This window comes from Myxine glutinosa, chromosome 7 (assembly GCF_964187855.1).
Source record: "Myxine glutinosa chromosome 7, kmMyxGlut1.1, whole genome shotgun sequence".
NCBI lineage: Eukaryota > Metazoa > Chordata > Myxini > Myxiniformes > Myxinidae > Myxine > Myxine glutinosa.
Window position 1 is genome coordinate 34,617,583 of NC_136267.1, and position 17,691 is coordinate 34,635,273.

At 48.4% G+C, this 17,691-nt stretch overlaps 2 protein-coding genes across 12 annotated transcripts in view; one reads left to right on the forward strand and one right to left on the reverse strand.

Annotated features, from left to right (window-relative positions):
* The window catches only part of LOC137410750 (uncharacterized), a 660,974-nt gene that overhangs the window by 303,374 nt on the left and 339,909 nt on the right, over nt 1-17,691 (forward strand). The window lies entirely within an intron of this gene.
* LOC137431107 (complement factor H-like) overlaps nt 13,881-17,691 on the reverse strand; it is a 287,920-nt gene continuing 284,109 nt past the window's right edge. For all 11 annotated transcript variants that reach the window (XM_078781438.1, XM_078781448.1, XM_078781441.1 and 8 more), the window contains one exon: nt 13,881-14,675. In XM_078781438.1, coding sequence (XP_078637564.1) covers nt 14,653-14,675 — 23 coding nt within the window. In that variant the 3' untranslated portion in view covers nt 13,881-14,652. The remainder of the gene's footprint in view (nt 14,676-17,691) is intronic.

Here is a 17,691-nt window from a genome sequence, read left to right on the forward strand (position 1 = left end):
GGTTTCCAATGTGAGTTTATGACATTTCAGTGACTAGAAGGGCGGAGTTGAGGGGGAGGATGAGGGTGAAGCGTGGTGCAACGCACGCTTGCTTGCACAACAAGAAGGAAGCGGACACCGCGGTGAGTTTAAGAGTCTTTATTAAACGAGCTCAACTGTAGCACTGGCACGCTCCGGGCTGCGCGCCCGGTGTATATCCCGCGGCCACGCCTACCCCTCGGGCGTGGCCGCCGCCCACTTGGTGCGTGGAATGATGCCCTCACGCAGGTGAGCTTTCGTGTCTGCCACACACGCCCCCCCAGAATTCCCGCGCACCAGGAGGGCCAGTTTGCGGGGCAAACGGATGACCCGGCCGAAGCGCCCTCTGGCGACCGGCGGCGTCCGGGGTGCAGGGATGCCAGCTGGGATGCCTCCGGCTGCACCCGGGATGGGTGCAGGACCGGGGGGCGGCGTGCCGGTGGGCCTGGGCGGTGCCGGGTGTCTGCCCGCAGGGGTGCGGCCCCGACGCGGGGGCCGAGCCACCGGTGGTGGGTGGTCCACGTCGAGGTGGGCCGGTTTGAGGCGATCCACCGAGACGCGGCCGGGAGTACCACTGATGTCCAAGGTGAAATGTTTCACCCCGGTCTCCAGCACGTGGAAAGGCCCATCGTACGGTGGCCGCAGTGGTGTCCGGTGGGCGTCGTGCCGGACGAAGACGTACTCCGCGTTGCGAAGCTCCGGGGCGACGTGGGGAGGCGGGTGCCTGTGGTGCGCCGTCGGCACGGGGGCGAACCTCCAGGCCATCTCCTGCAGCGCGGAGCGCTCCTGCGCAGCGGACCATGGTGCCGTGGGGTCGGGGAGGAACTCACCCAGCACCCGCAGCGGTTGTCCGAAGACCAACTCCGCCGTGGATGCGCGCAGGTCGTCCTTGGGCCCAGCAGGACCCAGGGGAGCCTGTCGACCCAGCCGCCATCGTGGATGGTGGCCCGGAGCGCGGCCTTCAACGAGCGGTGGAACCGCTCGCACAGGCCGTTGGCCTGGGGGTGGTAGGCCGTGGTTCGGTGCAGCTGGACCCCGAGCCCCTGCACGACCGCCCCCCAGAGCTCCGAGGTGAACTGGGGGCCGCAGTCGGACGATATGTCCGAGGGGGCGCCGAACTGGGCGACCCAGGTGGTGATGAACGCCTGTGCGACGTCCGCCGCCGTCGTCGCCGCCAAAGGCACGGCCTCCAGCCACCGGGTGGTGTGGTCCACCATCGTCAGGACATGGGTGAAACCCCGCGAGGGGGTCAGAGGTCCCACCAGGTCCACGTGTACGTGGTCGAACCTTCGTTCCGGCACCGTGAACGGGGCCAATGGGGCCTGGGTGTGCCGGTGCACCTTCGCGCGCTGGCACGCGAGGCACGTCCTGGTCCAGCCGCGGACGGCCTTCCGGAGGCCATGCCAGACAAACTTGTCAGCGACCAACCTCTGGGAGGCCTTCATGCCCGGGTGGGACAGGCCGTGGATGGTGTCAAAAACCTGGCGCTGCCAGCCCGCGGGCACGATGGGGCGGGGCCGCCCGAGGGAGACATCGCACAAGAGGGCCGCACCGTCGAACGGCACCTCGGTGACGCGGAGGCCCATGACGGCGGTCCGCCAGGCCTGGACGCCGGGGTCGGCGGCCTGATCCGCCGCCATCTGGGCATAGTCGATGCCAAGGTGGACTGCGTGGGCGACGGACCGGGAAAGGCAATCCGCCACCGGGTTGTCCTTCCCCGCGACGTGCCGGATGTCCGTCGTGTACTCGGACACGGCCGAGAGGTGACGCTGCTGCTGGGCCGACCACGGCTCGGTGACCTTGCCCATCACGAAGACCAGTGGCTTGTGGTCGACGAAGGCCGTGAACGCACGGCCCTCGAGCAGATGGCGGAAGTGCCTGACCGCCAGGTGAAGCCCGAGCAACTCGCGGTCGAAGGTACTATAGCGGCGTTCGGGCAGGAGAAGCTGCCGGCTGAAGAACGCCAGCGGTTGCCAAGCACCACGCACCCATTGCTCGTGCACCGCGCCCACCGCGTAGTCCGAGGCATCGGTGGTGAGGGCGATCGGTGCATTGGGCGCCGGGTGCGCGAGCATGGTGGCGTTAGCCAAGGCGAGCTTTGCGCCTGCGAACGCCGCGTCCATCTGCTCGGTCCAGGTAACGTCACCTTTGCCCAGCTTCCCTCGGAGGGCCTCGTGCAAGGGGCGCAGGAGCTGGGCGATGCGGGGCAGGAACCGATGGTAAAAGTTTACCATGCCCAGGAACTCCTGGAGCCCCTTGATCGTGCGGGGGCGCGGAAACCCCTTCACCGCCTCCACCTTGGCCGGTAGGGGGACGGCCCCGTGCCTGGTGACGCGGTGCCCCAAAAAGTCGATGTCGGTGACGCCGAACCGGCACTTGGCGGGGTTCAAGATGAGGCCATGCTGGCCCAGACGTTCGAAGAGCGTGCGGAGATGGTGAAGGTGCTCTTCACGGGACGCGCTGGCGACGAGGATGTCGTCCAGGTATACGTACACAAAATCCAAGTCGCGCAAGACGCTGTCCATGAGTCGCTGGAACGCCTGAGCCGCATTCTTCAAACCGAAGGGCATCCGAAGAAATTCGAAAAGTGCGAATGGCGTGATGACCGCCATCTTCGGGATGTCCTCCGGCCTGACGGGGACCTGATGGTAGCCACGTGGCTGTCCACCTTCCACCTTCGAATGGTCTGAGGTCCACCTTTGAAAGGTCCACCTTCGAAACCGGTATGAGGTCCACCGGTATGAGGTCCACCTTCGAAAAGATGGACATGCCCGCCAACCGGGCGGAGAAGTCCTGGATGTGGGGGACGGGGTAGCGGTCGGTGGTGGTGGCGTCATTGAGGCGCCGGTAGTCCCCGCATGGTCGCCATCCCCCACCGGGCTTGGGCATGATGTGAAGCGGCGACGCCCAAGCACTCTCGGAGCGCCGCACGATGCCGAGCCGCTCCTGCGTAGTGAACCCCGCTTTAGCCACCGCGAGCTTCGTCGGCTCGAGGCGGCATGCCCGGGCATAGACCGTTGGCCTGGCGGTGGGGATGTGGTGTTCCACCCTGTGCTTGACGGCCCCCGCCAAGAAGGTGGGCCGCGTAAGGGCCGGGAAGCTGGTGAGGAGGCGGGTGAAGTCGTCCGCTGCCGGAAGTGTACAAACTAACCTCGCCGGGACCGAACCGCACAGCAAGCCGCTTGGCGAGCCGCTCGGTGAGCCGCTCAGTAAGCCGCTCAACGAGCTGCTCAGTGCGCATGCAAGCGAGCTGAACGTTTCAGCCTGGACGAGACGTCTGTTCTTCACATCTACCAACAACCCGTGTGCACAGAGGAAGTCCGCACCGAGCAGTGCCATGGGGACACTAGCGGTTACGAACGTCCACTCGAAGCGTTGCCTTCCGAACCGCAGGGAGAGGCAGCGCTTCCCGAATGTGCGTATGGGTGTTCCGTTCGCGGCAAGCAATGCGGGGCCCCGGCCCGCGGTGTGCTTGTCAGACGTAGAGGCAGGGATAACGCTCACCTGTGCCCCCGTATCGCATAGGAAACGACGCCCGGACAAGGTGTCCGTTATAAAAAGAAGCCTGCCGGAATGGCCGACGCTCAGGGCCGCTACCGAGCGCCAGCTTTGTAGTTTCCCGACTTGCCGAAGGAGCACGGCAGGCAACAATTCCTCGCCTTGTGGCCAAACCTGGCGAGGAAATGGCACCAGGTTTGCGGCGAAGGCAGAGGCCGCCGTTTTCGCGGTGGTGGTGGGTTTGGCGTGGCGGCGGCCACGCGGCGTGCCTCAGCCTCGGGATCCCCAAGGTGTGGTGCATCAGCATCAGGGCCAGCCTCGGGATGCACGACGGCCGCGCCAAAACTCGCCTGCGCGTCCAAAGCCGCGAAGAACCTGTCGGCTTCGGCAGCAAGAGCCCCGGGGTTCTGTTGTCACAGAACCGGCCAACGCGAGGCGGACTCGTGCCGGCAGCTGGCGTCGAAATAACGCCCGGAAAAGAGCGTTTGGGGTTTCGTCGCCCAACAACGACAGCATATGGTCCATGCGGACCGACGGTCGCGTGTCACCGAGCTCGGGGAGGTCCAGGAGGCGGTCGGCCCGTGCGTCCACCGTGAGGCCAAACGTGGCAAGGAGGAGACGCTTGATCGCCTCGTACCTGCCGTCGGCCGGTGGGTTCCTCAGGACCGACACGACATGGGCGGCCGTGCCGGGCCCGAGGGAAACGACCACGTGGCAGTACATGGTCTCGTCCACCGTGATGCCTCGAAGTCGGAACTGGGCTTCTGCCTGCAGGAACCAGACTTCGGCTTGTGTCTCCCAGAACTCGGGGAGTTTCATTTGGACCGCGTTGTTTGCCATTGCGATGGCGTATTCGGGTGGTCAGCGATGGCTGACCAGAACGTCGGAGGGTCACCAATGAAGTGCGGTGCTACGCGCGCTTGCTTGCACAACAAGAAGGAAGCGGACAACGCGGTGAGTTTAAGAGTCTTTATTAAACGAGCTCAACTGTAGCACTGGCGCGCTCCGGGCTGCGCGCCCGGTGTATATCCTGCGGCCACGCCTACCCCTCGGGCATGGCCGCCGCCCACTTGGTGCGTGGAATGATGCCCTGACGCCAGTGAGCTTTCGTGTCCGCCAGAAGGGCACATTTCCACAGCCATAGAATACTGGAGTTCGGCGAACTCGGTTTCAGCAAAAACGATTGCGATTAGACGATTACGTGATCACATGACCGCAAGACGCTGTGTCCTGTTTGTATATTTACGATGGAAATGCTAATTGCACTTTTTGAATGCATGAGGGCGTTTCACAATGCAATACGGTATTACCTCCAATACGGTAATACGTGAAGAAGAAGAAGAGTTGATATATGGCGTGGTTCGAATAAAGCCGGTTGTTTTTCCGCCTGTGGTCCGGACCCGATACTTCTCAAACGTAACAGACACCGATCTCACAGACTAAGTGTCCTATGAAGCCAAAGAGCTGTGCAGAGTGAAAAAAATGGGGGTGATTTCTGGCCCGCTGGAGGGAAAGGCATGGCTTGATTAATGGGCGGTGCTTGTGACGCTGAGGACTGAGGAGAGGGAGAAGGCATGTTCTGTAGAATGGGCGTCATTTGCGGCACAGACAGAAATTCACCACCTTATTACCTCCGTCACCAAAGGCGGATGGACGTTGTTTTTACCCCTGGCTGTTTGTGGATGTAAAAATTGAAAGTTTTCGTCAAATGTCAGTCTGTCGTTTGTTAGTTGGCAATTTTTTTATTTTTTTTTGCAAGTGTTGATCACTCCTGTTTGTGTGTGTGTGTGTGTGCGTGTGTTTGTGTGTGTTTGTGTGTCTGTTTGTGTGTGTGTGTTTGTGTGTGTGTTTGTTTGTGTGTGTGTTTGTGTGTGTGTTTGTTTGTGTGTGTGTGTGTTTGTTTGTGTGTGTTTGTGTGTGTGTTTGTTTGTGTGTGTTTGTTTGTTTGTGTGTGTGTTTGTGTGTGTGTGTGTGTGTGTGTGTGTGTCTTTGTGTGTGTGTTTGTTTGTGTGTGTGTGTGTGTGTTTGTGTTTGTTTGTGTGTCTGTGTGTGTTTGTTTGTGTGTCTGTTTGTGTGTGTGTTTGGTTGTTTGTGTTTGTGTTTGTTTGTTTGTGTGTTTGTGTGTGTTTGTTTGTGTGTGTGTTTGTTTGTGTGTGTGTGTGTGTGTGTGTGTGTGTGTGTGTGTGTGTGTGTGTGTGTGTGTGTGTGTGTTTGTTTGTCCGCTCACTTGTACTCGCCTATGCTACAGGTCACAATTTTAAACCGATCTTCACGAAACTTCACCAATTGGTAGAGTTTGTGGTCCGACAAAATCCGATATATTTTTGAAGTCAAAAGATCAAAAGGTCAACATAGGCCCAAGGTCAACCACTTTTTTTTGTCCCCGGTCGCACCGCGGAGCGAAAGGGGGACTATGGTTTTCCCCTCCGTCCGTGTGTCCGTCCGTCCGTCCGTTCGAGCGTGCGTGCGTGCGTGCGGGCATGCATGCATGCGGGCATTCGAATTTGGTGTGTGGGTGCAACCCACGTCAAAATCCAAGATGGCCGCCGCCAAGTATGTCTGATGCCATGTATGTCTGAACCTTGTGAGCGGAATATCTTGAAAAATAAGCGAAGTACCAACTTCTAATCTGGTGTGTCAGTGTATCTCGGCACAAGGAAGAACGCTTTTGAAAATTGGGTCGCCACGTCAAAATCCAAGATGGCCGCCACCATATATATGTCTGAACCTTGTGAGCGAAATATCTTGAAAAATAAGCGAAGTACCAACTTCTAATCTGGTGTGTGGGTGTGTCTCGGCGTAAGGAAAAACCCTATTGAAAATTGGGTCGCCACATCAAAATCCAAGATGGCCACCGCCATGTATGTCTGAACCTTGTGAGCGGAATATCTTGAAAAATAAGCGAAGTACCAACTTCTAATCTGGTGTGGGTGTATCTCGGCATATGGAAGAACGCTATTGAAAATTGTGTCGCCACGTCAAAATCCAAGATGGCCGCTTCCATGTATGTCTGAACCTTGTGAGCGAAATATCATATCACAGCATGTTTTCTGCGTCTTTCACATCACTTCCCCGACGGGGGACCGAGGCGTTATGCTTGTTCCAATTTATAAATCCTACATTTTTATCCGATTGACTTCAAATTTGATTAGGATTTACATATCGGCAAACTGAATTCAAACACCAACTATTTTTGAGATCAGCGTAGGCCAAAAGATCAACATAGGCCAAAGGTCAACCACTTTTTTTGAACTACTAAAATCCTCAATTTTCATCCGACTGATTTGAAATTTGAAAAGGATTTACATATCGGCTAACTAAATTCAACCACCAACTATTTTTGAGATTAACATAGGCCAAAAAGTCAACAAAGGCCGAAGGTCCACCACTTTCTTCCTAATTTCTGACATCCTAAATTTTTATCCGATTGACTTGAAATTTGAATGGGATTTTCATATCAGCGAACACAATTGAACCACCAACGATTTTTGAGATCAGAATAGTCCAAAAGGTCAACATAGGCCAAGGGTCAACAACCATTTAAAAATTCTAAAATCCTCAATTTTCATCCGATTAACTTGAAATTTAAATAACAATTTCAGATCAGCTAACTGAAGTCAACCACCAACTATTTTTGAGATCAACATAGGCCAAAAAGTCAACATAGGCCTAAGGTCCACCACCTTCAAATTTCTAAAATCCTCAATTTTTATCCAATTGACTTGAAATCTGAATAGGATTTGCATATCAGCTTACTGAAACCAACCACCAACTATTTTTGAGGTCACCATAGGCCAAACAAAAGGTCAACATAGTCCAGTTTTCAAAAAGTCAATTTTCATCCGATTAACATAAAATTTGAAGACGATTTGCTAATCAGGTCACATAATTCAACCACCAATTATTTGTGAGGTCAAAAGGATGCTCTACAGTCTACTGAGTGCCATTCGCCTTTGTTCTCTTTTGCCAAGTGTCGCTCTATGAGTGATTTTTCATTTGTTTTTCTGCAAGTGCGATAACTCGCGAAAGCTTTCAAATATCTTCGTCAAAATTTATCAGAGGATTCCGAAGGACTAAAGTTTCGGCTGTCAGTTTTTTAAAAACTATATAGGTCAAAGGTCAATGTTCTCTCATTTGTTTGTCCGGGTGATATCTCAGCCATCTTTTGAGCTGGGAAGCTGAAATTTGGCCACATACGTAGTGAAGAAAAGCTCTGGCAAAAACGGTATTTATGTTTTGTGATCAATCAATTAACTGATTAATTATTATTGATTTATTCAGTAATTATTTATTTCCTTTCACATCTGTTCAACATCTCTATCAGTTCAAAGCTCAAAGCTAGGAAGTTCAAAGCTAGGAAAATATCAGTTCAAAGCTAGTATAGGAAGCTTATATTTGGACGCCACATTGAGCACGTGATTTGGCTGTCAAGAGTATTTTGATTGATTGATTAATCAATTAATTATTCGATTAATTACTTAATTTTCGAAAGGTTACAGATCTGGATGAAACAGTGGTGGTTTAGCTATGCTATGAGCCAATTTATTAGAAAATTAATTATTTTATGAATATTATTTATTTATTTTATTACACAGTTAATCAGTTGTTTATTTTCTTCTCATTTGGGCAATATCTCAGGCACTTTTTGAGACAGGAAGCTGATATTTGGACATGACGGTGATCAAATGATTTGAATGTAAAGCGTATTTTTGATTTATTGATAAATCAATGAATTATTTGATTGACGACTGAATTAATTATTTTCAAAAAGTTACAGATTCAGATTAAACTGTGGTGTTTTTGGGATGCTATAAGCCAATAATTGATAAGGAAATTAATTATTTTACGATTATTATTTATTTGTTTGAATTATTAATCACTCATTTATTTTCTCTCAGCTGGGCAATATCTTTGGTAACTTTTAAGCTCGGAAGCTGATACTTGGAGAAAATAATTTTTCATTGATTTTTTTATCATTGATAATTAATTTTTCATTAATATCGATTGACGTCATACCTGTCAGGCTACCACCTGATGGCTTCTTGTTTGTTTGAATATACGTATGTTTGTCTGTGAGTGCAATAACTCTCGAACGCTTTCAGCTATCTTCGTCAAACTTTACCAGAGGATTCCAAAGGAAAAAAGTAAGGCTGTCAATGTTATTTGACGATATATGTCAAAGGTCAAGGTCAACGGTCAAGATTCTCTCGATTGTCGTCATACATGTCATCATACCGCATGACACCTTTGTTTGTCTGTCTGTTGGGCTGTGAACAGGATATCTAAAAAAGTTGTGGACGGATTCGTACGAAACTTGGTGGACATGTTGGGTATGTGACAAGGAAGAAATAATTCGATTTTGGTGAAGATCCGAATCCAGATGCGGATACGAGATTGTTTTTATTTTTTTAAGTGATTCTTCACCATTGAGTGATGGGGCCAAAACCGACATATAGCACGATATCTCCAAAAGCTGTAGATGAGTTATAACAAAACTTGCTGGATGAATTGCATAAGTGACAAGAACAAGCAGATTCGATTTTGGTTCAAGTCCGGATTTTTAGTTCAAGTCCGGAAATGTACACCGGGGGAGAGCATTCATATACACGAAGGATTCCCCAGAATGAGTTATTTCTTTAATTTATGTGGTAAGTTGACCTTTGCCCTTTGACAAGGAGTTTGAGGGAGGAAATGTGTTGTGAGGTTAGTCTGTGTATTCCCGGTGTGATGTCTCTCCATTTGCCACTTTTAATCTCCTCAATCCACCAATAATCCGCTTCACCAAACCTCAATTCAACAACCCCTCCTTCACCCCACCAGTCTTTCTTTCAACCCCGCGGTCGGTATATTCTCGTCCTTTGGTCCGTTTGTACATTGTTACTCCTCATTCGGTTATTCCCTCACCATTCAGACCCCTCATTCTTTTATTCACTTCTTATCATTCACAATATCCACCTGTTCATCTGTCTGTCCACCCCAGACGTGATCCTCTGTCTCCAAATCACCACCAACCTCCGTCAAAACCGAAACGGGCAAACCAACCCCCTCACCTTTGGACAATTAATCCTCCGGACTGTTCAAATTACCTTCCCACATTCTTCCTTCCCTGCACTCCACATTCGTCAGACGAGACAAAGCTTCTCAAACACGACACACTGCAAGGAACATTTCCGTGCACAAATGTTTGGCAAATAGCCAGTGAACACCAGGCCATTCAAGTGTTTGCACATGAGGAGGGAGTGGGGGCTTGTGCCACCATATGAACATCACAACCCAGGGATTTTCCACAACCCCATCACTGTACCCATCCCTGTCGGACACGCACAAATGGGAAGGATACCATGTGAAGTTTACTCCCTTGAAGCCACGTCCGGTGTGGTACGTATGAAGACTAGGACACGGCTCTGTCCGTGGCTGTTGTTGATACACCAGGGGCACGAGTAGGATGCTTGTTCGGGAGACTGTCTGTGTGTGGGTTGCGCTTGACCCAGCTGCGCTGTAGTACGAGGCACAGGAGTGAGTTGAGTCATGGCCGAAGGCAAGCAGCACACAAGCCAGGGTATTAGGGGTAAGGGTGCGGTGAAGTCCCTTGGGTGTCACCCAATTCTTGCTACATGTACTTCCTATACAGCACTGACAACTCAACCCATCACCTCCTAACATCACCACCTCTTCCCCCCACCCTCCACCTCGCAACATTTGACCCCATGCAACCCCTCTTGGTTGCGTGAGGCAAGTGACGAGTCGAACCAATGCTCCAAACTGCCTCTTTCTGCACCTTGTCTCCTTTTTTCCGGGAACGAATGATGGCGCCATGTCCTTTGTGGAAGTAAGTCTGTGTAAGAGGGAAATACGTATTAGGGGTAAGTCTGCTCTTCCGTGTCTTTTTGCCTTTCGCCTTTGATTGCTTGACAATTACTTTCCGATATAAATATGTGCTTTAATGATTACTAGCCGAAACCCGTGGAACATCCACGGAAGGGAGGATGTGGTGTATGGATAGAGTGTACCATTATGGATGGCATAGGGGATTTGCTTGTCCGAGTAAGAGTTAGGAAGAAAGATGAGAATGAAGAGTGCGTATATGAACAACGTATTTATTGCAATCTACTTAAATGACAACGCTACGATATACTTTTGAAAAATGAATGGATTCGTAATAGGAATCGGCATAGCACCACTCTGGCCATTTTTTATGAGACTATATGGTGTGGGTTGGATTTGTGTGAACAAAATCAAGAAAAAGGCGACACTTTGTAGAATCCAACTTACACTGTGTATAAAGTGTCACCTCCTGACTTTGTATTTTATATTGTTAGAGACAAAACAAACACTAAATAACATAGCCACATACCAAAAACGTGTATTTTCAATTTTCACTTGTGCAAAAATGCTACTCACAATTACATCGCCTGTGCGTCGGCCTGTGATTGAGCCAGAGAGTTTGCCTGTGAGTCAACTTCCTTTCCAATGTCTGCAAGAGTTGAAATACTGATTGTGCATGTGTAAAATTATATGAAAGAAGAACATGCATATCAATAGACGATGCCATTGAAAAGGAGCACAGCTGTCAATAGAAAAGGATGTCTGACTTATCAATTTGACATTATTGCACAGGAAATGACAAACAAAGAAACAGTTCATTTCCATCGGGTAATATTACGATGAGAGATCAGCCGATACCTTTATTATGTCCATCAGCATCCATGGCACTTAGGGGAAAAAAAAACGTGGCATCAGCCAGCCGCAGCCAACTATCACGTACCGTCTCGAAGTCAATGCCATCCTTTTATCTCTTCGTATACACCTCACTGATTTCTACCTTATCGTGAACAGGGTAAAGCCGACTTTGATAATCATGAACTGTGGCAGATGCAGGAGCGAAACGTAAGCGTAGGCCTCGGCCCTACCTATCCAGTTGTTGTTTCCGTTGTGTAAGGGGGGAAAAAAACAAACATTTTGGCCTCAGACCTTTGAGAGTACGTCGTTCCGTGAACTTTTTGAACGGGCCTCGTATGCCATGCTTCGTCAACGTTGGGTTGTTTTTAAATGATTTGAAGGATTAACTTAAGCACCGTGAATAGTGCAGATACTGATGGGCTGCTGATCGGTTTCACTTCGTTGTTATCACAGTATATGGAAGAAATTATGGTAAACCCACCTGATGAGTGATGAGGTTAGCGTACACCGCCATCGATGACACCGGCACAAATGGCGGAACAGATGGATTCTTCTTCATCGCATTGCATCGCATTCTCTTCCTGTGAAACTGTTTCATAGAACTGTGTCGTTTATGTACATTTTTAGCCGCGTCGCAGACGCTGCTCATAGAGTGCACTCTGCTGTTGTTGTTGTTACCACGTCTTCTTCTTCTTGTTGTTGTTGTTCTTGCAGAGAAGACAAAACCTCAAAGCTCCACCCATTCTGGGAACCATAGCTCCACCCATTCTGGGAGAGCCTTCATATAAACAAATATCCACCATTTTATTAACTCGCATAGCTTTGAGGCCTGTTTTGTAGGCCCGTGGTGTCTTCCTCTCTCACACAGTTTTCTTTCAAATCAAATTCGATATATCATTTCATTTTTCACAGTCGCCAACATAGTTTTAGACTCGGTTGAAAAAAAACGGGAAGAAAATGCGATGAAAGTTGCCCTTTATAGAACGAAATGAATTCTCAAAGGCCTGTAACTTCAAGTCCATTGACATATCTTTTTTTTAAATCGCGGCATGCTCAGTCATACACCGCCCGAAATAACAGACGGGAAAATGCCGAGATATATTAAAAATTCGTCCATTTGATGACAATCGTCACGATGAAATATTTAATTTATACGTCGTCACAATAATGTGGAGAGAGGACCATAGCTTCGTTCACGTGTTGCCACATACGGGAAATTGCCGAGATATATTTTTTTTTACATCGCGGCATGGTCTGTCATACACCGCCTGAAATAACAGACGGGAAAATGCCGAGACATATTAAAAATTCGTCCATTTGATGCCAATCGTCACGATGAAATATTTAATTTATACGTCGTCACAATAATGTGGAGAGAGGAGCATAGCTTCGTTCACGTGTCGCCACACACGGGAAATTGCCGAGATATATTTTTTTTCCAATCGCGGCATGGTCAGTCATACACCGCCTGAAATAACAGACGGGAAAATGCCGAGATATATTAAAAATTCGTCGCCACACACGGGAAATTGCCGAGATATATTTTCACTTTGCACAAAAATAACATCAAGTAATCGAATCAATAGGAATGTGCTGTGCTTATAACATCGACGTTATAGGCACAGCTGCATCTAGGCATTGTGTAACATCGACGCGGCTTTTGTTTTAATTAAAACTTTTTGTACTTGTTATTTTATTACATTCACGTAGTTTCACATCCTTGACTTCGTGAAGCTTCAATCTTTTGTGGTTCAAAAAAATAAAATAAAGATGGATTCCTCTTCATCGCATCGCATTCTCTTCCTGTGAAACTGTTTCTCCATTTAACGTTTCCAAAATCAAAACTTCAAAAACTTCTTCACTTCGATTCGAAAAAACTTCAAACTTCAAAAAACGTCACTCCATTTAACTTTATTAAAATGACGATAAAGACCATTTGACCATCGCCTTCGCCCAGCAGACGCCAATACGATGGTGTCGTAAGATGGCGTCGTATCGGCCAATAATCGGATGCTTTTGGGTCCCAAAGTCGGCGAATTCAGATTTTTCGAGTATGGCTGTACGTGATAAACAAAGAGCGCGGTTCGTAGATGGAAAATGCATTAGTGCCGTGGGCATGGGGTCACTGGGTGCGGCGTAAAAGGGATAACAAAGTCGAGTCCTTACGGTATTATTATATAGATTGGTTGTGTGTGTGTGTAAATAAATAATTGTTACATTCCAAAACTGCTCGTCTGTGTCCTTTCTTTGATTGATTAGATATATTGTGTATAATATATAATAGATAGACGAGAGTTTTGCCTCACTGATTGGCCCCACGATTAGCCAATGCTGCCCCACGGTTCCGCTCGACCGTAATAAGTACTCAGGTGTTTGTTGAGGGTGTGAACCCTAGCTCAGCTACTTGTACCAATGAGTAGGTAATGTGACCGTGTACGTGAGGATCCTGCTCTGTGCAATTCCTTTTGCCGGCGTCCACGGTTGCTTGACAACCCTCTGGGCCATCGATATATCCGTGGTCAAGAGGCCTCAAGGTCAGTAGTGGCGGTGGATCCAAGTACGCACTCCGTGAGCCAGACGCGTGTGCAGACAGGGTAACAGCATGTTGTCGATGCACACAATGCAGCTTGTATGTACATATGTGTGCATACACGTACACATGAGTTAGGTCTAAAACATCAGTCTATGATAACAAAGGATGTTTATTAAGAGATTGACACACCATCCAATCAGACATTGTTTTCATAAACCGCAATTTGCATCTTTTCTTGATTAAGAACATCGTTTTGTTCAGTTTGATTAAAGAAAATTGTTTCATTTCCCTTTGCATGAAATAACGACCTTGTTGAATTTTCAGTTCAAAGTAAATAAAATTTGTCTTTCAAACCTTCAACCCCAAAAAGCACAAAGGGTGATTACATCATCATGAACTGACATTCAGGAAATGATTGTCTAAATTTTAACTTTTTGTAGTGAGATAGATAATGTCTTAAAACGACTTCTTTTGCAATTTTAACCTTTTAACTTAAGTCACCCTTGAATTTGATTGTTTTTTGCTGCATCGGCATTAGGCTAGAGTCTCCAGTTATGTGTCAAACCTATGTATTTCCTCATGATCTAGTGAACCCTTGCCCATGTAATATTGAATAGGTGTGAGCATTCTATTTTACCTGCTCCTCATCTTCACGATCAGGCTCTCGCTCACACTTCCCTTTTTCAGAATTTAATTTTTCTTCCCCTTCATCAAACCCATCGGCCATTTTGCTCACACCTGAGGAACCCAGATCTTTTCATCCTCACCCTCCCTCACTTGAGTCACTTCTCTATCTGTTGCAAACGAGTGTACATGTTGGGTCTGATCATCCTTTACTTTAAAAGTGTTCTTCCCTTTCTCCTCCCTCAAAGTCTCCTTGCATTGTGGAATTGAAGGTGAAATCATGGAAGAGCAGATGGAGCTCAATGGTATTTTCGATTGCGGCCTGTTGAATGGGAGGCATTGGTGGGAGGGGATTGATAAAGACGGAAATAAAGTGTTAATACATTGCAAAAAATTGCAACATGTTTCAAATGACATTCAAAAGATAGACATTGTGAAAGGAAAGTAAAATAAAAAGGATAAAAGGCAGGAAGTGATATGTGAAGCTTCTCGGTGACAGTTCATAACGAAGCCTCATACAGACCAATGATGTTCCTCCCTTGTATGCCATCGAAGATGTGGGAAAGATTAATTCTCGATGACATAAACCCGCACATCCTCCCTAGCCTCCTCCGAACATGGTTTTGATCCCCACACCACCACCACCACATCAATGGCATGACAGGGGCTCAAACTCAGGACCCTAAGATATTAAGTCAGCCACCTTAACCATGAACCCAACACCAGGTTTAGTAATATACTGTATACACATTATGGAACATTATCCAACCCAAAACCATATGACAGAAAAACCCTCAAAATCCACAACTTTCCTCACCTCAGAAAGATGTGAATCCCACTTACACCACCTCAATATTAATCAACCAACTTCTCCTGCTGGAGAGATACCTGACAATCCCCACCTCACTCTCCATGCACATGGCATTCAGTCAACAGTCAATAATATCAATTGCAATGCCTCACGCAAAATCAACCAACACACAAGGCAATCACAAACACATCACTTCGGATAACAAAGAGAGCAGCAACATGCAAACAATTCCTTCACACGACCATAAACTTCACTAGTTTGGGTAACCGAAGAACAGTACAGACAAGGTTAATAAAAAAGGTTTTAAAAAACCCATTAAATAGGATGAATTTTTATTGACAGGAAGGCTAGATAATGTCTGCGACTAGCTGGGCCCACATGGTATCCAGTCTAGCTATAAAAGCAGCAATTGATGGCACTAGAACCATATCGGAAGGGACGGAATTCCACAGGTTCACAATTCGATGGGAACAGGCCGAGGAGTGGAAATTCCTTCGCGCTCGCAGCTTGAAGATTTTCAGAGGGTGTCCACGCCAGGCGTTATCTTGACTAAAAATGAAAAACTGATTTCGGACAAGGTTTTCATAACCCCATACAATCTTAAAGACCTCGATAAGATCCCCTCTGAGGTGCTGGTACTCCATGGAGAAGAGGTTTAGGTGGGAAAGGCTGACGTGGTACGAGAGGGCAGAGAGTCTGACAACCATCTGGGTCAGAAGCCTTGGACACGTTTGATTTTGACGCTGTTGCGTTGAAGACTAAGGGACATGTTTGGACACAATATTCAATTAGAGGTTGGACGAACGCTGAACAGGCAGGGATAAACAAACACCATTGGTGGAAGATGATGAAAGACACATTTAATGCTAAATAACATCCGCTGGGCCATTGGCACAACCGCATCACATTGAGCCGATGAGTTCAAGGAACCGTCAAATAGAAGCACCAGGTCCTAAACTTGAATTGCTGCTGGGAAGGGAAAGGTATTCTCAGACTAATCATGTAGGGATAAAATCGGTTCATTATTTGTACCTTTGTGTACAGGTGTTGGCATTTGGAAATGCTAAGATGCAATTCCCAGAGTGCTACCCAGACGGAGATTGAGTGGAGGTCTCGTTGCATAATCAGGGCCTCCCTTCTGTTACAGATGAGTTTTACATCATCAGGAAAGAGCAGGCATTGGCTAACAAGGCAATCGGGCAGGTCATTCATGTAGATTATGAATAGGAGGGGATCAATGACAGAGCTTTGAGGGACAACGCTCGGTGCAGGAGCCCTGTCGGAGAGGACACTGAAAAGGGACCCCAAAACTGCCTCGGAGTTGGGAATGTCGGCAGCCGCTCCTTGACATTTCCTGTGATTCCGCTGCGGGTAAATTTCTGAAGGGGAAGTCAGTGGTTGACCGAGTCAAAGGCTTTGCTGATGTCTAGATAGCAAATGTCGACTGAAGATCCAAATGTCGACAGTAGACAAGATGGAGAGAGATGGGGAAGCACACAAACACAACATTTGAGAGCAGGGACATCGGGAGATCTGTGGGAGGGAGAGGGCTTGGGGGGAGGAGGCGTAGGAAAGAGGGGGGGGGGGGGGAATACAAAACAGAAGGACACTGCAAGGACTTCCAGGAAAGAAGTCGGTATTTCAAAAAGGGGATCTGGGGTGAATTAACGGGGTTAGAAAAGATCAAGGTTTTGGATGGGGGAAGATAAGAGATGGTGATGAACAGCTGTTTTAAAGAACTGGAGGGAGGAGTGGGATTGAAGAGAGTGATGGAGTTTGTTCCAGAGGCGAGAGAAAAGAGGAATGAAAGAGTGAAGGTGAGCAGAGAGTCTTGATTTTGGCAGTTTAACCATAAGAGGGTTGCTGGCAGATCTTATGCGACCTGTAGGAATATTTGGGGGACAGAGCACAGAGAGAGCTGGGGGAGCAAGGCCGGAGAGGAGTCGGTAGAAGACAGAAAGACCACCTACCTGCCTGCGGTGAGTGAGTGAAAGGCCCTCGGAGTTAGCTTCATCACAGGAGATTCCAATGATTCTGAAAGCTTTGGTTTCAACAGGGTAAAGCCGAGCTAGGTGTGAGGCAGGAGCACCAGCCCAAAGGGGAGAGCAGTTTTCCATCAAGCTATGGATGAAAGCTTTGTATGTGGTGAGAAGTTCAGGTGTGCCAAGGAAGGACTTCGCACGACGGAGGATACCAAGTTGACGACTGACTTTGGAGGCCAGCTTGGAAATGTGGTTTTCCCAGGAAAGATCATGGCAGATAGTGAGACCCAAAAGCTTGAGGGACAGAACTTCTTGGAGAGGATTGTTGAGAAAGTAGCTGGGACGGTTGTCCAGTCGGCCTTTTCGGAGAGACACAGTGAGAGTGTGAGATTCGTCAGGATTGAAAGACAAGTTCCACTTGTTTGATCAGTCTGTGATTTTGTCCAGGTCTGCAGAGAGTGAGGAGGCTGCAGACTGCCGATCTGAGGGAGGAGGTATGGAGTGGCAGAGAGTGTAGTGATCAGCAAAGAGATAGAGAGAACTGT